The sequence below is a fragment of the Phyllobates terribilis genome, unplaced genomic scaffold (genome assembly GCF_046119375.1).
Source record: "Phyllobates terribilis strain yellow unplaced genomic scaffold, ASM4611937v1 Scaffold_5__5_contigs__length_657084704, whole genome shotgun sequence".
In the NCBI taxonomy this organism is placed as follows: Eukaryota; Metazoa; Chordata; class Amphibia; order Anura; family Dendrobatidae; genus Phyllobates; species Phyllobates terribilis.
Window position 1 is genome coordinate 349,072,449 of NW_027362765.1, and position 25,942 is coordinate 349,098,390.

The following is a 25,942-nucleotide window of genomic DNA, read 5'->3' on the forward strand; positions in this document are numbered from 1 at the left end:
GATGTCCTCACAGTACATTCCCCCACACACAGTATGATGTCTCCACAGTACATTCCCTCCACACACAGTATGATGTCCCCACAGTACATTCCCCCACACACAGTATGATGTCTCCACAGTACATTCCCTCCACACACAGTATGATGTCCCCACAGTACATTCCTCCACACACAGTATGATGTCCTCACAGTACATTCCCCCCACACACAGTATGATGTCCTCACAGTACATTCCCCCACACACAGTATGATGTCTCCACAGTACATTCCTCCACACACAGTATGATGTCCCCACAGTACATTCCTCCACACACAGTATGATGTCCTCACAGTACATTCCCTCCACACACAGTATGATGTCCCCACAGTACATTCCCCACACACAGTATGATGTCCCCACAGTACATTCCCCACACACAGTATGATGTCCTCACAGTACATTCCTCCACACACAGTATGATGTCCCCACAGTACATTCCCCCACACACAGTATGATGTCCCCACAGTACATTCCCCACACACAGTATGATGTCCCCACAGTACATTCCCCACACACAGTATGATGTCCTCACAGTACATTCCCCCACACAGTATGATGTCCCCACAGTACATTCCCCCACACACAGTATGATGTCCCCACAGTACATTCCCCACACACAGTATGATGTCCCCACAGTACATTCCCCACACACAGTATGATGTCCTCACAGTACATTCCCCCACACAGTATGATGTCCTCACAGTACATTCCCCCACACACAGTATGATGTCCTCACAGTACATTCCCCCACACACAGTATGATGTCCTCACAGTACATTCCCCCACACACAGTATGATGTCTCCACAGTACATTCCCCCACACACAGTATGATGTCCCCACAGTACATTTCCTCCACACACACAGTATGATGTCCTCACAGTACATTCCCCCACACACAGTATTATGTCTCCACAGTACATTCCTCCACACACAGTATGATGTCCCCACAGTACATTCCTCCACACACACAGTATGATGTCCTCACAGTACATTCCCCCACACACAGTATGATGTCCCCACAGTACATTCCCTCCACACACAGTATGATGTCTCCACAGTACATTCCCCCACACACAGTATGATGTCCTCACAGTACATTCCCCCACACTCAGTATGATGTCTCCACAGTACATTCCCCCCACACACAGTACGATGTCTCCACAGTACATTCCCCACACACAGTATGATGTCCTCACAGTACATTCCTCCACACACAGTATGATGTCCCCACAGTACATTCCCCCACACACAGTATGATGTCTCCACAGTACATTCCCTCCACACACACAGTATTATGTCTCCACAGTACATTCCTCCACACACAGTATGATGTCCCCACAGTACATTCCTCCACAGACACAGTATGATGTCCTCACAGTACATTCCCCCACACACAGTATGATGTCCCCACAGTACATTCCCCCACACACAGTATGATGTCCTCACAGTACATTCCCCCACACACAGTATGATGTCTCCACAGTACATTCCCCCCACACACAGTATGATGTCCTCACAGTACATTCCTCCACACACAGTATGATGTCCCCACAGTACATTCCTCCACACACAGTATGATGTCTCCACAGTACATTCCCCCCACACACAGTATGATGTCTCCACAGTACATTCCCCCACACACAGTATAATGTCCCCACAGTACATTCCCTCCACACACAGTATGATGTCCCCACAGTACATTCCCCCACACACAGTATGATGTCTCCACAGTACATTCCCCCCACACACAGTATGATGTCCTCACAGTACATTCCTCCACACACAGTATGATGTCCCCACAGTACATTCCCTCCACACACAGTATGATGTCCCCACAGTACATTCCCCCACACACAGTATGATGTCCTCACAGTACATTCCCCCACACTCAGTATGATGTCTCCACAGTACATTCCCCCCACACACAGTACGATGTCTCCACAGTACATTCCCCACACACAGTATGATGTCCTCACAGTACATTCCTCCACACACAGTATGATGTCCCCACAGTACATTCCTCCACACACAGTATGATGTCCCCACAGTACATTCCCTCCACACACAGTATGATGTCCCCACAGTACATTCCCCACACACAGTATGATGTCCCCACAGTACATTCCCCCACACACAGTATGATGTCCCCACAGTACATACCCCCACACACAGTATGATGTCCCCACAGTACATTCATCCACACACAGTATGATGTCCTCACAGTACATTCCCTCCACACACAGTATGATGTCCTCACAGTACATTCCCCACACACAGTATGATGTCCTCACAGTACATTCCCCACACACAGTATGATGTCCCCACAGTACATTCCTCCACACACAGTATGATGTCCTCACAGTACATTCCTCCCACACAGTATGATGTCCCCACAGTACATTCCCCACACACAGTATGCTGTCCCCACAGTACATTCCCCCACACACACTATGCTGTCCCCACAGTACATTCCCCCCATACACAGTATGATGTCCCCACAGTACATTCCCCCACACACAGTATGATGTCCGCACAGTACATTACTCCACACACAGTATGATGTCCCCACAGTACATTACTCCACACACAGTATGATGTCTCCACAGTACATTCCCTCCACACACAGTATGATGTCTCCACAGTACATTCCCCCACACACAGTATGATGTCCTCACAGTACATTCCCCCACACACCGTATGATGTCCCCACAGTACATTACCCCACACACAGTATGATGTCTCCACAGTACATTCCCTCCACACACAGTATGATGTCTCCACAGTACATTCCCCCACACACAGTATGATGTCCTCACAGTACATTCCCCCACACACAGTATGATGTCCTCACAGTACATTCCCTCCACACACAGTATGATGTCCTCACAGTACATTCCCCACACACAGTATGATGTCCTCACAGTACATTCCCCACACACAGTATGATGTCTCCACAGTACATTCCCCCACACACAGTATGATGTCTCCACAGTACATTCCCTCCACACACAGTATGATGTCCTCACAGTACATTCCCTCCACACACAGTATGATGTCTCCACAGTACATTCCCTCCACACACAGTATGATGTCCTCACAGTACATTCCCTCCACACACAGTATGATGTCTCCACAGTACATTCCCTCCACACACAGTATGATGTCTCCACAGTACATTCCCTCCACACACAGTATGATGTCTCCACAGTACATTCCCCCACACACAGTATGATGTCTCCACAGTACATTCCCCCACACACAGTATGATGTCTCCACAGTACATTCCTCCACACACAGTATGATGTCCTCACAGTACATTCCTCCACACACAGTATGATGTCCCCACAGTACATTCCCCCACACACAGTATGATGTCTCCACAGTACATTCCTCCACACACAGTATGATGTCCTCACAGTACATTCCTCCACACACAGTATGATGTCCCCACAGTACATTCCCCCACACACAGTATGATGTCTCCACAGTACATTCCCCCACACACAGTATGATGTCTCCACAGTACATTCCTCCACACACAGTATGATGTCTCCACAGTACATTCCCTCCACACACAGTATGATGTCCTCACAGTACATTCCCCCACACACAGTATGATGTCCCCACAGTACATTACTCCACACACAGTATGATGTCTCCACAGTACATTCCCCCACACACAGTATGATGTCCCCACAGTACATTCCTCCACACACAGTATGATGTCCCCACAGTACATTCCCCCACACACAGTATGATGTCCCCACAGTACATTCCCCCACACACAGTATGATGTCCCCACAGTACATACCCCCACACACAGTATGATGTCCCCACAGTACATTCCCTCCACACACAGTATGATGTCCCCACAGTACATTCCCCCACACACAGTATGATGTCTCCACAGTACATTCCCCCCACACACAGTATGATGTCCTCACAGTACATTCCTCCACACACAGTATGATGTCCCCACAGTACATTCCCTCCACACACAGTATGATGTCCCCACAGTACATTCCCCCACACACAGTATGATGTCCTCACAGTACATTCCCCCACACTCAGTATGATGTCTCCACAGTACATTCCCCCCACACACAGTACGATGTCTCCACAGTACATTCCCCACACACAGTATGATGTCCTCACAGTACATTCCTCCACACACAGTATGATGTCCCCACAGTACATTCCTCCACACACAGTATGATGTCCCCACAGTACATTCCCTCCACACACAGTATGATGTCCTCACAGTACATTCCCCACACACAGTATGATGTCCCCACAGTACATTCCCCCACACACAGTATGATGTCCCCACAGTACATACCCCCACACACAGTATGATGTCCCCACAGTACATTCATCCACACACAGTATGATGTCCTCACAGTACATTCCCTCCACACACAGTATGATGTCCTCACAGTACATTCCCCACACACAGTATGATGTCCTCACAGTACATTCCCCACACACAGTATGATGTCCCCACAGTACATTCCTCCACACACAGTATGATGTCCTCACAGTACATTCCTCCCACACAGTATGATGTCCCCACAGTACATTCCCCACACACAGTATGCTGTCCCCACAGTACATTCCCCCACACACACTATGCTGTCCCCACAGTACATTCCCCCCATACACAGTATGATGTCCCCACAGTACATTCCCCCACACACAGTATGATGTCCGCACAGTACATTACTCCACACACAGTATGATGTCCCCACAGTACATTACTCCACACACAGTATGATGTCTCCACAGTACATTCCCTCCACACACAGTATGATGTCTCCACAGTACATTCCCCCACACACAGTATGATGTCCTCACAGTACATTCCCCCACACACCGTATGATGTCCCCACAGTACATTACCCCACACACAGTATGATGTCTCCACAGTACATTCCCTCCACACACAGTATGATGTCTCCACAGTACATTCCCCCACACACAGTATGATGTCCTCACAGTACATTCCCCCACACACAGTATGATGTCCTCACAGTACATTCCCTCCACACACAGTATGATGTCCTCACAGTACATTCCCCACACACAGTATGATGTCCTCACAGTACATTCCCCACACACAGTATGATGTCTCCACAGTACATTCCCCCACACACAGTATGATGTCTCCACAGTACATTCCCTCCACACACAGTATGATGTCCTCACAGTACATTCCCTCCACACACAGTATGATGTCTCCACAGTACATTCCCTCCACACACAGTATGATGTCCTCACAGTACATTCCCTCCACACACAGTATGATGTCTCCACAGTACATTCCCTCCACACACAGTATGATGTCTCCACAGTACATTCCCTCCACACACAGTATGATGTCTCCACAGTACATTCCCCCACACACAGTATGATGTCTCCACAGTACATTCCCCCACACACAGTATGATGTCTCCACAGTACATTCCTCCACACACAGTATGATGTCCTCACAGTACATTCCTCCACACACAGTATGATGTCCCCACAGTACATTCCCCCACACACAGTATGATGTCTCCACAGTACATTCCTCCACACACAGTATGATGTCCTCACAGTACATTCCTCCACACACAGTATGATGTCCCCACAGTACATTCCCCCACACACAGTATGATGTCTCCACAGTACATTCCCCCACACACAGTATGATGTCTCCACAGTACATTCCTCCACACACAGTATGATGTCTCCACAGTACATTCCCTCCACACACAGTATGATGTCCTCACAGTACATTCCCCCACACACAGTATGATGTCCCCACAGTACATTACTCCACACACAGTATGATGTCTCCACAGTACATTCCCCCACACACAGTATGATGTCCCCACAGTACATTCCTCCACACACAGTATGATGTCCCCACAGTACATTCCCCCACACACAGTATGATGTCCCCACAGTACATTCCCCCACACACAGTATGATGTCCCCACAGTACATACCCCCACACACAGTATGATGTCCCCACAGTACATTCATCCACACACAGTATGATGTCCTCACAGTACATTCCCTCCACACACAGTATGATGTCCTCACAGTACATTCCCCACACACAGTATGATGTCCTCACAGTACATTCCCCACACACAGTATGATGTCCCCACAGTACATTCCTCCACACACAGTATGATGTCCTCACAGTACATTCCTCCCACACAGTATGATGTCCCCACAGTACATTCCCCACACACAGTATGCTGTCCCCACAGTACATTCCCCCACACACACTATGCTGTCCCCACAGTACATTCCCCCCATACACAGTATGATGTCCCCACAGTACATTCCCCCACACACAGTATGATGTCCGCACAGTACATTACTCCACACACAGTATGATGTCCCCACAGTACATTACTCCACACACAGTATGATGTCTCCACAGTACATTCCCTCCACACACAGTATGATGTCTCCACAGTACATTCCCCCACACACAGTATGATGTCCTCACAGTACATTCCCCCACACACCGTATGATGTCCCCACAGTACATTACCCCACACACAGTATGATGTCTCCACAGTACATTCCCTCCACACACAGTATGATGTCTCCACAGTACATTCCCCCACACACAGTATGATGTCCTCACAGTACATTCCCCCACACACAGTATGATGTCCTCACAGTACATTCCCTCCACACACAGTATGATGTCCTCACAGTACATTCCCCACACACAGTATGATGTCCTCACAGTACATTCCCCACACACAGTATGATGTCTCCACAGTACATTCCCCCACACACAGTATGATGTCTCCACAGTACATTCCCTCCACACACAGTATGATGTCCTCACAGTACATTCCCTCCACACACAGTATGATGTCTCCACAGTACATTCCCTCCACACACAGTATGATGTCCTCACAGTACATTCCCTCCACACACAGTATGATGTCTCCACAGTACATTCCCTCCACACACAGTATGATGTCTCCACAGTACATTCCCTCCACACACAGTATGATGTCTCCACAGTACATTCCCCCACACACAGTATGATGTCTCCACAGTACATTCCCCCACACACAGTATGATGTCTCCACAGTACATTCCTCCACACACAGTATGATGTCCTCACAGTACATTCCTCCACACACAGTATGATGTCCCCACAGTACATTCCCCCACACACAGTATGATGTCTCCACAGTACATTCCTCCACACACAGTATGATGTCCTCACAGTACATTCCTCCACACACAGTATGATGTCCTCACAGTACATTCCTCCACACACAGTATGATGTCCCCACAGTACATTCCCCCACACACAGTATGATGTCTCCACAGTACATTCCCCCACACACAGTATGATGTCTCCACAGTAAATTCCTCCACACACAGTATGATGTCTCCACAGTACATTCCCTCCACACACAGTATGATGTCCCCACAGTACATTCCTCCACACACAGTATGATGTCCTCACAGTACATTCCCCCACACACAGTATGATGTCCCCACAGTACATTACTCCACACACAGTATGATGTCTCCACAGTACATTCCCCCACACAGTATGATGTCCCCACAGTACATTCCTCCACACACAGTATGATGTCCCCACAGTACATTCCCCCACACACAGTATGATGTCCCCACAGTACATTCCTCCACACACAGTATGATGTCCCCACAGTACATTCCTCCCACACACAGTATGCTGTCCCCACAGTACATTCACCCACACACAGTATGATGTCTCCTCAGTACATTCCCCCACACACAGTATGCTGTCCCCACAGTACATTCCTCCACACACAGTATGATGTCCCCACAGTACATTCCTCCACACACAGTATGATGTCCCCACAGTACATTCCCTCCACACACAGTATGATGTCCCCACAGTACATTACTCCACACACAGTATGATGTCCCCACAGTACATTCCCTCCACACACAGTATGATGTCCCCACAGTACATTACTCCACACACAGTATGATGTCTCCACAGTACATTCCCTCCACACACAGTATGATGTCCTCACAGTACATTCCTCCACACACAGTATGATGTCCCCACAGTACATTCCTCCACACACAGTATGATGTCCCCACAGTACATTACTCCACACACAGTATGATGTCCTCACAGTACATTCCTCCACACACAGTATGATGTCCTCACAGTACATTCCCCCACACACAGTATGATGTCCTCACAGTACATTCCTCCACATACAGTATGATGTCCTCACAGTACATTCCTCCACACACAGTATGATGTCCCCACAGTACATTACTCCACACACAGTATGATGTCCTCACAGTACATTCCTCCACATACAGTATGATGTCCTCACAGTACATTCCCCCACACACAGTATGATGTCCCCACAGTACATTCCCTCCACACACAGTATGATGTCCCCACATTACATTACTCCACACACAGTATGATGTCTCCACAGTACATTCCCTCCACACACAGTATGATGTCCTCACAGTACATTCCCCCACACACAGTATGATGTCCTCACAGTACATTCCCCCCACACAGTATGATGTCTCCATAGTACATTCCCTCCACACACAGTATGATGTCCTCACAGTACATTCCCCCACACACAGTATGATGTCCTCACAGTACATTCCCCACACACAGTATGATGTCTCCACAGTACATTCCCCCACGCAGTATGATGTCCTCACAGTACATTCCCTCCACACACAGTATGATGTCTCCACAGTACATTCCCTCCACACACAGTATGATGTCCTCACAGTACATTCCTCCACACACGGTATGATGTCCTCACAGTACATTCCCTCCACACACAGTATGATGTCCTCACAGTACATTCCTCCACACACAGTATGATGTCCTCACAGTACATTCCCCCACACACAGTATGATGTCCTCACAGTACATTCCCTCCACACACAGTATGATGTCCCCACAGTACATTCCCTCCACACACGGTATGATGTCCTCACAGTACATTCCTCCACACACGGTATGATGTCCTCACAGTACATTCCCTCCACACACAGTATGATGTCCCCACAGTACATTCCCTCCACACACAGTATGATGTCCTCACAGTACATTCCTCCACACACGGTATGATGTCCTCACAGTACATTCCCTCCACACACAGTATGATGTCCTCACAGTACATTCCCTCCACACACAGTATGATGTCCCCACAGTACATTCCCTCCACACACAGTATGATGTCCCCACAGTACATTCCCTCCACACACAGTATGATGTCCTCACAGTACATTCCTCCACACACGGTATGATGTCCTCACAGTACATTCCTCCACACACAGTATGATGTCTCCACAGTACATTCCCCCACACACAGTATGATGTCCCCACAGTACATTCCCTCCACACACAGTATGATGTCCCCACAGTACATTACTCCACACACAGTATGATGTCTCCACAGTACATTCCTCCACACACAGTATGATGTCCTCACAGTACATTCCCTCCACACACAGTATGATGTCCTCACAGTACATTCTCCCACACACAGTATGATGTCCCCACAGTACATTCCTCCACACACAGTATGATGTCCCCACAGTACATTACTCCACACACAGTATGATGTCTCCACAGTACATTCCCCACACACAGTATGATGTCCCCACAGTACATTCCTCCACACACAGTATGATGTCCCCACAGTACATTACTCCACACACAGTATGATGTCTCCACAGTACATTCCCCACACACAGTATGATGTCCTCACAGTACATTACTCCACACACAGTATGATGTCTCCACAGTACATTCCCCCCACACAGTATGATGTCTCCACAGTACATTACTCCACACACAGTATGATGTCTCCACAGTACATTCCCTCCACACACAGTATGATGTCTCCACAGTACATTCCCCCACACAGAGTATGATGTCCCCACAGTACATTCCCTCCACACACAGTATGATGTCCCCACAGTACATTACTCCACACACAGTATGATGTCCTCACAGTACATTCCCTCCACACACAGTATGATGTCCCCACAGTACATTCCCTCCACACACAGTATGATGTCTCCACAGTACATTCCATCCACACACAGTATGATGTCTCCACAGTACATTCCTCCACATACAGTATGATGTCTCCACAGTACATTCCCCCACACACAGTATGATGTCTCCACAGTACATTCCCCCACACACAGTATGATGTCTCCACAGTACATTCCTCCACACACAGTATGATGTCTCCACAGTACATTCCCTCCACACACAGTATGATGTCCCCACAGTACATTCCCTCCACACACAGTATGATGTCCCCACAGTACATTCCCCCACACACAGTATGATGTCTCCACAGTACATTCCTCCACACACAGTATGATGTCTCCACAGTACATTCCCTCCACACACAGTATGATGTCCCCACAGTACATTCCCTCCACACACAGTATGATGTCCCCACAGTACATTACTCCACACACAGTATGATGTCCTCACAGTACATTCCTCCACATACAGTATGATGTCCTCACAGTACATTCCCCCACACACAGTATGATGTCCTCACAGTACATTCCCTCCACACACAGTATGATGTCCTCACAGTACATTCCCCCACACACAGTATGATGTCCCCACAGTACATTCCTACACACAGTATGATGTCCTCACAGTACATTCCCCCACACACAGTATGATGTCCTCACAGTACATTCCTACACACAGTATGATGTCCCCACAGTACATTCCTACACACAGTATGATGTCCTCACAGTACATTCCCCCACACACAGTATGATGTCCTCACAGTACATTACTCCACACACAGTATGATGTCCTCACAGTACATTCCTCCACATACAGTATGATGTCCTCACAGTACATTCCCCCACACACAGTATGATGTCCTCACAGTACATTCCTCCACACACAGTATGATGTCCTCACAGTACATTCCCCCACACACAGTATGATGTCCCCACAGTACATTCCCTCCACACACAGTATGATGTCCCCACAGTACATTCCTCCACACACAGTATGATGTCCTCACAGTACATTCCTCCACACACAGTATGATGTCTCCACAGTACATTCCTCCACACACAGTATGATGTCCCCACAGTACATTCCCCCACACACAGTATGATGTCCTCACAGTACATTCCCTCCACACACAGTATGATGTCCTCACAGTACATTCCCTCCACACACAGTATGATGTCCTCACAGTGCATTCCTCACACACAGTATGATGTCCCCACAGTACATTCCCTCCACACACAGTATGATGTCCTCACAGTACATTCCCTCCACACACAGTATGATGTCCCCACAGTACATTCCCTCCACACACAGTATGATGTCCTCACAGTACATTCCTCACACACAGTATGATGTCCCCACAGTACATTCCCTCCACACACAGTATGATGTCCTCACAGTACATTCCCTCCACACACAGTATGATGTCCTCACAGTACATTCCTCCACACACAGTATGATGTCCTCACAGTACATTCCTCCACACACAGTATGATGTCTCCACAGTACATTCCTCCACATACAGTATGATGTCTCCACAGTACATTCCCCCACACACAGTATGATGTCTCCACAGTACATTCCTCCACATACAGTATGATGTCTCCACAGTACATTCCCCCACACACAGTATGATGTCCCCACAGTACATTCCCTCCACACACAGTATGATTTCCCCACAGTACATTACTCCACACACAGTATGATGTCCTCACAGTACATTCCCCCCACACAGTATGATGTCTCCACAGTACATTCCTCCACACACAGTATGATGTCTCCACAGTACATTCCTCCACATACAGTATGATGTCTCCACAGTACATTCCCCCACACACAGTATGATGTCTCCACAGTACATTCCTCCACATACAGTATGATGTCTCCACAGTACATTCCCCCACACACAGTATGATGTCCCCACAGTACATTCCCTCCACACACAGTATGATTTCCCCACAGTACATTCCTCCACATACAGTATGATGTCTCCACAGTACATTACTCCACACACAGTATGATGTCCTCACAGTACATTCCCCCCACACAGTATGATGTCCTCACAGTACATTCCCCACACACAGTATGATGTCTCCACAGTACATTCCCTCCACACACAGTATGATGTCCTCACAGTACATTCCCCCACACACAGTATGATGTCCTCACAGTACATTCCTCCACACACAGTATGATGTCTCCACAGTACATTCCCCACACACAGTATGATGTCTCCACAGTACATTCCCTCCACACACAGTATGATGTCCTCACAGTACATTCCCTCACACACAGTATGATGTCCTCACAGTACATTCCTCCACACACAGTATGATGTCCTCACAGTACATTCCCCCCACACACAGTATGATGTCCCCACAGTACATTACTCCACACACAGTATGATGTCCTCACAGTACATTCCTCCACACACAGTATGATGTCCTCACAGTACATTCCCCCACACACAGTATGATGTCCTCACAGTACATTCCTCCACACACAGTATGATGTCTCCACAGTACATTCCCTCCACACACAGTATGATGTCCCCACAGTACATTCCCCACACACAGTATGATGTCCTCACAGTACATTCGCCCCACACACAGTATGATGTCCCCACAGTACATTACTCCACACACAGTATGATGTCCTCACAGTACATTCCTCCACACACAGTATGATGTCCTCACAGTACATTCCCCCACACACAGTATGATGTCCTCACAGTACATTCCCTCCACACACAGTATGATGTCCTCACAGTACATTCCCCCACACACAGTATGATGTCCTCACAGTACATTCCTCCACCTACAGTATGATGTCCCCACAGTACATTCCTCCACACACAGTATGATGTCTCCACAGTACATTCCCTCCACACACAGTATGATGTCCCCACAGTACATTCCTCCACCTACAGTATGATGTCCTCACAGTACATTCCTCCCCACACACAGTATGATGTCCCCACAGTACATTCCTCCACCTACATTATGATGTCCCCACAGTACATTCCTCCCACACACAGTATGATGTCCTCACAGTACATTCCCCACACACAGTATGATGTCCCCACAGTACATTCCCCACACACAGTATGATGTCCCCACAGTACATTCCCCCACACACAGTATGATGTCCTCACAGTACATTCCCCACACACAGTATGATGTCCCCACAGTACATTCCCCCACACACAGTATGATGTCCTCACAGTACATTCCTCCACACACAGTATGATGTCCCCACAGTACATTCCCCCACACACAGTATGATGTCCTCACAGTACATTCCTCCACACACAGTATGATGTCCCCACAGTACATTCACCCCACACACAGTATGATGTCTCCACAGTACATTCCTCCACATACAGTATGATGTCTCCACAGTACATTCCCCCACACACAGTATGATGTCCTCACAGTACATTCCTCCCCACACACAGTATGATGTCCCCACAGTACATTCCTCCACCTACAGTATGATGTCCTCACAGTACATTCCCCCACACACAGTATGATGTCCTCACAGTACATTCCTCCCCACACACAGTATGATGTCCCCACAGTACATTCCTCCACCTACATTATGATGTCCCCACAGTACATTCCTCCCACACACAGTATGATGTCCTCACAGTACATTCCCCACACACAGTATGATGTCCCCACAGTACATTCCCCCCACACACAGTATGATGTCCTCACAGTACATTCCCTCCACACACAGTATGATGTCCTCACAGTACATTCCTCCACACACAGTATGATGTCTCCACAGTACATTCCCCCACACACAGTATGATGTCCTCACAGTACATTCCCTCCACACACAGTATGATGTCCCCACAGTACATTCCCTCCACACACAGTATGATGTCCTCACAGTACATTCCTCCACACACAGTATGATGTCCCCACAGTACATTCCTCCACACAGTATGATGTCTCCACAGTACATTCCCCACACACAGTATGATGTCCTCACAGTACATTCCTCCACACACAGTATGATGTCCTCACAGTACATTCCTCCACACACAGTATGATGTCCTCACAGTACATTCCCCCCACACACAGTATGATGTCCTCACAGTACATTCCCACCACACAGTATGATGTCCTCACAGTACATTCCCCACACACAGTATGATGTCCTCACAGTACATTCCCTCCACACACAGTATGATGTCCTCACAGTACATTCCCTCCACACACAGTATGATGTCCTCACAGTACATTCCATCCACACACAGTATGATGTCCTCACAGTACATTACTCCACACACAGTATGATGTCCTCACAGTACATTACTCCACACACAGTATGATGTCTCCACAGTACATTCCCCCACACACAGTATGATGTCCTCACAGTACATTCCCTCCACACACAGTATGATGTCCCCACAGTACATTCCCTCCACACACAGTATGATGTCCTCACAGTACATTCCTCCACACACAGTATGATGTCCCCACAGTACATTCCTCCACACAGTATGATGTCTCCACAGTACATTCCCCACACACAGTATGATGTCCTCACAGTACATTCCTCCACACACAGTATGATGTCCTCACAGTACATTCCTCCACACACAGTATGATGTCCTCACAGTACATTCCCCCCACACACAGTATGATGTCCTCACAGTACATTCCCACCACACAGTATGATGTCCTCACAGTACATTCCCCACACACAGTATGATGTCCTCACAGTACATTCCCTCCACACACAGTATGATGTCCTCACAGTACATTCCCTCCACACACAGTATGATGTCCTCACAGTACATTCCATCCACACACAGTATGATGTCCTCACAGTACATTACTCCACACACAGTATGATGTCCTCACAGTACATTACTCCACACACAGTATGATGTCTCCACAGTACATTCCTCCACATACAGTATGATGTCCTCACAGTACATTCCCCACACACAGTATGATGTCCTCACAGTACATTCCCTCCACACACAGTATGATGTCCTCACAGTACATTCCCTCCACACACAGTATGATGTCCTCACAGTACATTCCCCACACACAGTATGATGTCCTCACAGTACATTCCCTCCACACACAGTATGATGTCCTCACAGTACATTCCCTCCACACACAGTATGATGTCCTCACAGTACATTCCATCCACACACAGTATGATGTCCTCACAGTACATTACTCCACACACAGTATGATGTCCTCACAGTACATTACTCCACACACAGTATGATGTCTCCACAGTACATTCCCTCCACACAGTATGATGTCCTCACAGTACATTCCCCCACACACAGTATGATGTCCCCACTGTACATTCCCTCCACACAGTATGATGTCCCCACTGTACATTCCCTCCACACAGTATGATGTCCCCACAGTACATTCTCCCCCTACACACAGTATGATGTCCCCACTGTACATTCTCCCCCTACACACAGTATGATGCCCTCACAGTACATTCTCCCCTACACACAGTATGATGTCCCCACTGTACCTTCCCCCCGCACACAGTATAGTGTCCCCACTGTACATTTTCCCTCTACACACAGTATGATGTCCCCACTGTACATTCCCCCCGCACACAGTATAGTGTCCCCACTGTACATTCTCCCCCTACACACAGTATGATGCCCCCACAGTACATTCCCCCCGCACACAGTATGATGCCCCCACAGTACATTCCCCCCCGCACACAGTATGATGCCCCCACAGTACATTCTCCCCGCACACAGTATAGTGTCCCCACAGTACGATAATTAAAAAAAAATGAAAATAAATCTTCTCCCCTCAGCCGGTCCCTCCGATGCTCCACTGTGTGCAGTGTGTACAGTACCGAGGCTCCAGGCAGCCGGTGCGATCTGGTGACGCCATCTCGCTCGCTGAGCAGAGACTTAGTCGCGCAGGCGGAATTGTGGAACAGAGATCTGACGGCTTCCAGCGCCATCATCCTATTCACTGATACAGTATGTTTGTCTTGAGGATGCAGACTCCTGTGAAAGTGAGACTCTGGGCCGGGGGTGGCCGGGATGCCATTGTATTCATTCCTTTGGTGGTCCTCGTCTGCAGGCCGCACTGGGCAGCCGGAGGGCTACATGTTGTCCTGGTCCGCTCTACGGGACCAAGAGCCGAGACCTCTTATAAAAAGCTGAAAATGCAGAAATCATCTTTAATATTGGTGATTATATTCCCTCCCAACAATCAGTGGATGATATATAGACGCTCGCCCACAGAGCTAACAATCACCTGCATCTCTGGTTATAACCCCATGTGTCTCACTCTATCATTAGACCATGTTCACATGGTGCGTTCCCGATGATTGAAATTATTTTACTACAATATTCAAAAATAAATCTGACTGCCTTTTCATATTGTATCTGTCCCCTTGTATGTGTGATCCCATCTGCCAGTTTATCGCCTCAATCCTTTGATGCCAATACACACTTGTCTCTATCTGTCTATTTCCTGAATGCATTTTAGCCTCTGTCTCCTAATTATTCCCCCCTGTGCTCCTGTGAGCAGTCTCCCTGCGGCTGCTCCCTCCTGCCTTCTGCTCACATCTGGTCTACTCTATGTGCTGATAAGCTTTAGAAATTTAGAGATGCAGGTCTGTCTGACCGTGGTCTGGCTCAGAAGTGTCGCTCTTAAGTGTCTAATCAGAAATATGCCAGAAGTGACCAGAAGGTATGAGTAACTCTTTATTAAATGTACTTGGCTTCCCATTTTTACTCACACTAAAACTTCCAATATGCTTATGTAGCGCCCCGAGGGCTCGGCTGCTACAGGGGTATTGCACCTCAGCCCAGAGGTGTGATATTCCACTCCCAGGTAAGGATGGAGTGTGGACTAGGGCTCAGTTAGCTGCATGCAGCACACACACCCCATTTCCGAGGGACAGCTCAACGGTGCTCCCACTAGACAGAAGTGCAGGCATGACAGCATCTGTTCCTGGCTGGAGTGGGGCGGGGGGTGGAATACCCAGTGGTGTAGGAGCAGATAGGGGTGGGTCTCTGGGCATAGGTAGGAGCCCATTGGTTGCAAGTCACCTGGGCTCACACATAGAAGGAGGTATAAAAGGTGGGCACCATCTTAGATCAGAGTTCAGTCCAGTTCAGTTCGGTGGAGACAGTCTGAGGAGAAGACAGGAAGCAGTGCCCCTGCATGGGCTCTGCTCTGCAGGCCGGCCTTGTCAGGGGGCTGGAGCCTGAGAGAGAGAGAGAAGAAAGAACAGAAAGGAAAGTAAGAAAGGAACTGGAACAGAGGAGAAAGGAAGCAAGGAACACAGAGAAAGGCCCAGAGACACGAAGGCAGAAGGAACCCCATATGCCCAGAGGAGATGCTGGGTGAAGGGTTGGCAGAATAGGGTACCGGAACCCAAATTGGTGGAGGCGACTAATCCTCAGCCAAAACCGGAGGTTGTGACCACATCTTGGTGCGACCCCTCACTACATCCACCAGAAAGGCATACCGTATAGGGTCAGGGAAACCGGGAGAGGTTTCACCAACAGAAGGCCCGAGGAAGCTGGACAAAGGTGGGTCACTGGTGGGGACGGCCAGAGAAAGGAAAGAGAAGGGAGCTCTGAACCACGCTCTGGAATTGCCTGGGAGTTGACCGAGTCCCTCACCTGGTGGACGCAGCATGACTCGGGCGGTCCTAACTGCACACAAGTGACCTGATAAAGAACTGTGAGTAAAGCATTGAAAACTGCAACTGCACGTCTCTGTGGTTCCTCGCCGCACCAGCACCATCAGTACTGGGACACTCACACCATCACCACCATCATCCACATTAGCTGCCCTGAGGCAATACTTCTCCCGTGGGGAGTCATCCCATACTCAGCTGCGCAAACAACATTAGCCTCAGCGGTCTGCAGCGCAGCGGCGGTCCCCACTGACCGCAATCCACGGGTGGCGTAGTCGGACACTTATTACAATACAAATAGACTGCCACTGGTTTGACCACCCTGGGCACGGACCGGGTCACCGCCACAGAGAACTACAACCCCCAGCGATCCGGCTCCAGGTATCCCCTTGCACAGCACAGGCCCAGGGGGTGCGTCAACTTTGGCGTAGTCGGCAGGATCATTACCAACCCGCCACAAGCGGGTATTGCGTGCCTGAAGAAAACTGCACATGTACCTTAAAAGGAAGTCTCCCGCCATTTCCAGAAGTTTCCCGCCGTCCGGAGTCGTTTCCCGCCATCCGGAGCCGATTCCCGCCATCAGACGCCATTTTGGACCGTTTCCCGCCATCTTCATCCGTTTTTCCCGCCCTGGCAGAGCGGACGCCATTATGTGCGCACCAAAGGACAGCAGGAAGCCACCTCCCATCGTGGGCCAGGTCCCAGAATGGCGCCAAAGGAGGAGTCCGCCCCCACCAGCAATGAATGCAGCAGTGGGGATGTCCATCGACGTGAGGGGGCTGCCCCTGAAGGTGATTGTCAGCAGATGCCCCCAAGACCAACCCCCATGGGGGCGGATAGGAAAGAAAACTGAGGGGCTGGGTGCGGCCTGGATCAGTCTGGACCTGCTGCACCCGGAGATGGAGGGAGCAGAGAACTCCACCAGCACCCTGGCCCGCAGCCTGCTGCAAGCGGAGCCACCTTGCAGCCTGACAGAATTGCTGGCCCAGCTGCCTAGAGACCCGGGCAGTGCGCGCGCAGCGCTGGAAGACCTGAACAGGAGGATGGTCCGGGTGCAGAGGGATGTGTTTGCCGGGTGGAGAGAGGAGATGGCCCGGCAGCACGAAGGCAGCCAGTGGAGGACCCCACCGGGACCGGGCAGAGTGCTTACCGCTGGGCGCGGAGAAGAGGGACCGGCAGCTGCAGACGACACCGCGGAGGAGGCCACGGAGACCGAGGCAGGTAATGGGGACGCCACCACCCCAAGCCCTGGGAACACCAGCCTGCCCTCACCCTCCGTTGCGGGACCTGAAGCCCAGGGGACCGTACCTGACACCACGCCTCCACCGCCGCCAGCTAGGCCTCAGGCAGCAAGAACCGTCATCACGCCCCGCCCCGCGCTGTGCCCTCTGAACCCGGGCGCCGTAAAGCAGGAGACGTCACAGGCCGGGACGCAAGGCCCAGCACACCCGGGCGCCGCTGCCTCACCAGCGCCCCCTACCTTGGCGGTGCCACCACCGGGCGCGACCAACCAGCGACTACCGGCCTGGTCGCAAGGCCGATTGCCAAGAGGGCCCGGACGGACCAGAAGATTACCCGGAAGAGCAAGGAGCATCAGGAGGACACCGTTACTAAGGAACGGTAAATTGAACTGTACATAGTTACCTGTCAGGGTACAAGAACTGTTGCTGATTGAAGTGTGGTCCCCGTTGGGACTAGTATGGAACTGTTAAAGAACTGTTACCTGTGTGTCCCTAATCCCTAACCAGGCTGAGGACTGTGAGCAGCCATTCCCCTATCCCCACTGGCCGAGGACTGAGAGCAGCCATCCCTTGTATATAGTTGCGCTTCTTAAAGCGCCCCCTACTGGTTTTATACAAAAACTGCAACGCCTACCTCGGAATTAAATGGACTGTTGCACCTTTACCTGGTCGCAAGTTGCACAGTGGCCAGTGAAGAAGAGAATCTACTAAAAAGTTTTACCAGAAAAAGTTTGATATGCTGAATAGTTTTATATGCTGCTAGAAAATGTTATATGACAAAAGAGTTCCAGTAATATTAAGAGTGCAGTATAATGTCTAGTAAAGAGAAAGTGTTTCCCATAAAGGGAAGTTGAATAATGCCGGCCGGTTTCTAATGTGAAAAGTTTTGAAAAAGTATTGCATGTTTTTGAATTGTTTTTGCTCTTTTCCAGCCCGAGGACGTGCTGTGATTTACCAGGGGGGAATGTAGCACCCCGAGGGCTCGGCTGCTACAGGGGTATTGCACCTCAGACCAGAGGTGTGATATTCCACTCCTGGGTAAGGATGGAGTGTGGACCAGGACTCGTTTAGCTGCATGCACCACACACACACCCCATTTCCGAGGGACAGCTCAACGGTGCTCCCACAGAAGTGCAGGCACGACAGCATCTGTTCCTGGCTGGAGTGGGGCGGGGAAAGGAAAACCCAGTGGTGTAGGAGCAGATAGGGGTGGGTCTCTGGGCATAGGCAGGAGCCCATTGGTTGCAAGTCACCTGGGCTCGGGTGTCAGAAGGAGGTATAAAAGGTGGGCACCATCTTAGAACAGAGTTCAGTCCAGTTCAGTTCAGTGAAGACAGTCTGAGGAGAAGACAGGAAGCAGAGCCCCTGCATGGGCTCTGCTCTGCAGGCAGGCCTTGTCAGGAGCCTGAGAGAGAGAGAAGAAGGAACAGAAAGGAAAGTAGGAAAGGAACTGGAACAGAGGAGAAAGGAAGCAAGGAACACAGAGAAAGGCCCAGAGACACGAGGACAGAAGGAACCCCATATGCCCAGAGGAGATACAGGGTGAAGGGTTGGCAGAACAGGGTACCGGAACCCAAATTGGTGGAGGCAACAGATTCCTCAGCCAAAGACCGGAGGTTGTTACCACATCTTGGTGCGACCCCTCACTACATCCACCAGAAAGGCATACCGTATAGGGTCAGGGAAACCGGAGAGAGGTTTCGCCAACAGAAGGCCCGAGGAAGCTGGACAAAGGTGGGTCACTGGTGGGGACGGCCAGAGAAAGGAAAGAGAAGGGAGCTCTGAACCACACTCCAGAATTGCCTGGGAGTTGACCGAGTCCCTCACCTGGTGGACGCAGCATGACTCGGGCGGTCCTAACTGCGCACAAGTGACCTGATAAAGAACTGTGAGTAAAGCATTGAAAACTGCAACTGCACGTCTCTGTGGTTCCTCGCTGCACCAGCACCATCAGTACTGGGACACTCACACCATCACCACCATCATCCACATTAGCTGCCCTGAGGCAATACTTCTCCCGTGGGGAGTCATCCCATACTCAGCTGCGCAAACAACATCAGCCTCAGCGGTCTGCAGCGCAGCGGCGGTCCCCACTGACCGCAATCCACGGGTGGCGTAGTCGGACACTTATTACAATACAAATAGACTGCCACTGGTTTGACCACCCTGGGCACGGACCGGGTCACCGCCACAGAGAACTACAACCCCCAGCGATCCGGCTCCGGGTATCCCCTTGCACAGCACAGGCCCAGGGGGCGCGTCACTTACATACGCCTTTACTGTTTTTGCACCACTAATCCTTACTCTTCTTTGCTATCCCCTAACCCTAGCACCATCTAACCAAATAATCATCTCTCCTTCCCTCTTACCTCCCCACCTGACCTCATCTGCAGACCTGCTCCTCAACCTCAGATCTATCCTACCAAAACATAAAACAAGCCGGACACTCTCCTTCTCCCACCTGCTCTCCCTCTCTCTGCTTCTTCTCATTGCTGGCGACATCTCTCCCAATCCTGAACCTCCACAGCTTACACCTTCCAACAATTCCCCCACCTAACGCTTCCAACCAAACGTAAACTACCGCAACCTCTCCTACATAAAACCCATGCCCCGGACGCCCACCCCCTTGCTCCCTCTCTCTAGAGCACTCTGGAGCGCCCGCTCTGTCTGCAACATGCTCCATTTTATTCATGACCTCTTCACCTCTCGTAATCTCTCCTTCATGGGCATCACAGAGACATGGTTGACACCCTCCGACACTGCCTCCCCTGCTGCACTGTGTTACAGTGACCTCCACTTCACCCACACTCCTCGCCCTGGTAACAGACTTCTCCTTTCTACCAACTGCACCTTTAGCCCTATCCCACTCCTCTGCCCTCCCTTATTCTCCCTTCTTTTGAAGTCCACTCTGTCTGCATCTACTCTTTCTCCAACCTCCAAGTGGCTGTCATATACCGACCTACAGGCTCGGTCACTGCCTTCATTGACCACTTCTCCACCTGGCTTCTTTACTTTCTCCTTGCTGACATTCCCACAATCATCATGGGCAATTTCAACATCCCCACTGACACTCGCCAGCCAGCAGCTTCCAAACTCCTGTTGCTTACTTCATCTTTTGGACTTACTCAGCCACCCAGACGGACACACACTAGTCCTCATCTTCACCCAACTCTGCTCCCTATCTAACCTAACAACCTCCCCCCTACCCTTATCTGAACACTATCTACTCACTTTCTCATCCTTGTCCTCCTCACCTGTCACCCATGTCCAGCAACTAGCACACCCCCGCAGAAACCTTGCACATCTAGACACTCACACACTCTCTGACTGTATTCTACCACTGACATCCATATCTTCACTCCACAACACAGACAGCGCCACTGCTTTCTACAATGCCACTCTCGCATCAGCTATTGACTCGGTCGCCCCTCTTATGCATGGCAGAGTGCGACGAATCAATAGACAACGCTGGAGCAACAACCTCACTAAAAAGCTTCGGCAAGCATCCAGGGTTGCAGAGCGGCGTTGGAAGAAAACACATACTCAAGATGACTTCACTGCATTCAAATCAGCCCTCACCTCTGCTAAACAGGCCTACTTCACAACCCTCATATCTTCCTTATCCTACAACTCCAAACAGTTATTCAACACTTTTAACTCTCTCCTCCGCCCTCCACTGCCCCCTCTGACCTCCGTCATCTCTGCTGGGGAGTTTGCCATACACTTCAAAAACAAGCTTGACCAAACAAGGCAAGTCTTGTTTGTCCGACCACCACAACCCTTTTGTTTTCCAGGCCATTGCCCTTCCCCCATAACCTCCCTTCCCAACATCACTGAAGGAGACCTTACTGTCTCCTCTCCAAATCAAACCTCACCACTTGTGAACTCGACCCTATCCCATCCCACCTCCTCCCCAACCTCACCCCCACACTCATCCCATCCCTAACCCATCTTTTCAACCTATCACTAACTTCTAGTACCTTCCCCTCTGCCTTCAAACATGCCACAATCACTCCCATCCTCAAAAAGCCATCCCTCGACCCAACCGCCTAGTCCAGCTACCGCCCCATATCGCTGCTCCCATTTGCCTCCAAACTCCTTGAGGAACTTTCCTCTCACCTCTCATCTAACTCTCTCTTCGACAACCAACAATCTGGTTTCCGCCCCCACCATTCCACCGAAACTGCCCTTACCAAAATTACTAATGACTTACAGCTAAAGCTAACAGACAATTCTCTGTACTCCTTCTTCTTGACCTGTCCACTTCCTTCGACACAGTTGACCACTGCCTCCTACTGCAGATCCTCTCTTCCTTTGGCGTCAAAGACCTTGCCCTATCCTGGATCTCCTCATACCTTTCCAACCGCACATTTAGCGTCTCCCACTCCCACACTACCTCCTCACTACGCCCCCTCTCTGTTGGAGTCCCTCAAGGCTCTGTCCTAGGACCCCTACTCTTCTCAATCTATACCCTTGGCCTGGGACAGCTCATAAAATCCCATGGCTTCCAGTACCATCTGTACGCTGATGACACCCAGATCTACCTCTCTGCTGTCCAGAATCCCAGCATGTCTAGCAGCCATATCCTCCTTCTTCTCCTCTCGCTACCTCAAGCTCAATGTGGACAAAACTGAACTCATCATCTTTCCTCCATCTCGCATATCTTCCCCACCTGATCTTTCTATCACAATAAATGACATCACTCTTTCCGCTGTACCGACAATCCGCTGCCTCGGAGTAACCCTTGACTCGGCCCGGTCCTTCAAACCCCACATCCAAGCTCTCGCCACCTCCTGTCACCTCCAGCTCAAAAATATTTCCAGAATCCGTCCTTTCCTCAACCCTCAATCTACTAAACTGCTTGTGCATGCCCCCATTATCTCCCGCCTCGACTACTGCAACATCCTCCTCTGTGGCCTCCCTGCTAACACTCTCGCACCCCTCCAGTCCATCCTCAACTCTGCTGCGCGACTGGTCCATCTCTCGCCTCACTACTCCTCTGCTACCCCCTTTGCAAGTCCCTTCACTGGCTCTCAATTGCCCAGCGTATCCAGTTCAAACTACTAACACTGATCTACAAAGCCGTCCATAACCTCTCTCCTCCATACATCTCTGAACTAATCTCCCGATATATTCCCTCACGTAACCTCCGGTCCTCCCAAGACCTCCTTCTCTCCTCCACACTTATTCGTTCCTCACCTAACTGCCTCCAAGACTTCTCCCGAATATCCCCCATCCCATGGAATTCTGTACCCCAACGCATCCCATTATCCACCACACCTGGATCCTTCAGACGGAACCTGAAAACCCATCTCTTCAAGAAAGCTACAGTGACCACGCTGCCTCCTCAACACCACCGGAGCAGCTGCCTTACCAACAACGGACCTGCGCCTCGCTAACACCGGAGCTGCTGCAACACCCCAACCTACTGTCTCCTTCCCCACCATTCCTGTAGAATGTAAGCCCCCGAGGGCAGGGTCCTCTCCCCTCCGTACCGTTCTATCAGTGTAGCCCCTTCTCATATACAGCACCATGGAATCAAATAATAATAATAACAAAATCACTGTCTTTATGGAAAATTGATACAAATAGAATAGAAAACCGAATCCGGAAAGCATCATGTGAACGCGGCCATGGATTTGAAGCTCGTCCTGCTCTGATTGTGCCGTGTCTTCTCACACAGTTTTGTTATGTGGATTTTTCCGGGCCGGAAGTTGCTTGTGACAGACACACGTTTGGCGCAGTTTTGTCAGACCATGAAGGTTTTGATGCATTTTTAACCAATCGTTCTATGGGCTGCAGCAATAGTGCGACGTTTGGTGATTTCTGTGGCAAAAAACCTTCTGCAAAACGTATTGAAAACCAGGAAAAGTGTTCTGCTCCGACGAATGCCCAGAAAAGCACGGAAGTGACCGGACGCTTTATAACCGGAGCCCATAAAGGTCCATGTGCTCCACAGGCGCGTCCTCTCATTGGAATGAATGGGAATCTTGCTGGAAGCAGATGTGAACAGAGTCTGCAGAAAACAGCTGCATGTGAACAGCCCTTTACTGTTCTATAGGTCCTGCAGGACGCGTCCCTTACCTGTCACCGGACTGAATGTCATCACGAGTACAACCAGGACTGTAATCCTCATCATCCTCTGGGCTGCAGACCTGCTGGGGCTGTAGTCCTGCATCCTCTGTGTAACCCAGAACTGCTGGAATATCATCCGGCTGCAGTTTCCAGGGTCGGGTTTCCAGTAACTCGGGGCAGATGTCCCTGCGGTCGTGTTACCAGCAGCCCCGGCGCGCCGTGATGTGGTCCGGGTCACATGATCTTTATTGCTGCCAGATCATTGGTTTATCAATAGCGATTAATCAGACAGACGACGGTCCGACCGCACGGAGATCACAAGACGCCTCCAGAAAGCGCTGCGCTCACATCTGAGCTGAAGGCGAAGTTCATGGAAATTCCCCGAAGAAAGAAAAGAAAAAAGAGAAGAAATCACAAAAGACAAAAGGGAAGCGACCTTCAAAGGAGCGCAGCGAGAGCGACCACAACGAGAGCGACCACAACGAGAGAGACCACAACGAGAGAGACCACAACGAGAGCGACCACAACGAGAGAGACCACAGCGAGAGCGACCACAGCGAGAACGACCACAGCGAGAGAGACCACAGCAAGAGAGACCACAGCGAGAGCGACCACAACGAGAACGACCACAGCGAGAGCGACCACAACGAGAGCGACCACAGCGAGAGCGACCACAACGAGAGCGACCACAACGAGAGAGACCACAGCGAGAACGACCACAGCGAGAGCGAGCACAGCGAGAGAGACCACAACGAGAGAGACCACAGCGAGAGAGACCACAGCGAGAGCGACCTTCAAACTGAGCGCAGCGAGAGCGACCACAGCGAGAACGACCACAGCGAGAGCGACCAC

At 50.0% G+C, this 25,942-nt stretch overlaps 1 protein-coding gene across 2 annotated transcripts in view; it reads right to left on the reverse strand.

The window, feature by feature from the left end:
• LOC141273165 (pancreatic lipase-related protein 2-like) overlaps window positions 1-25,310 on the reverse strand; it is a 259,463-nt gene extending 234,153 nt beyond the window's left edge. For both annotated transcript variants that reach the window (XM_073684616.1, XM_073684615.1), the window contains exon 1: window positions 25,100-25,310. In XM_073684616.1, the coding sequence (XP_073540717.1) occupies window positions 25,100-25,226 (127 nt within the window). In that variant the 5' untranslated portion in view covers window positions 25,227-25,310. The remainder of the gene's footprint in view (window positions 1-25,099) is intronic.
• Between the last annotated feature and the right edge of the window lie 632 nt (window positions 25,311-25,942).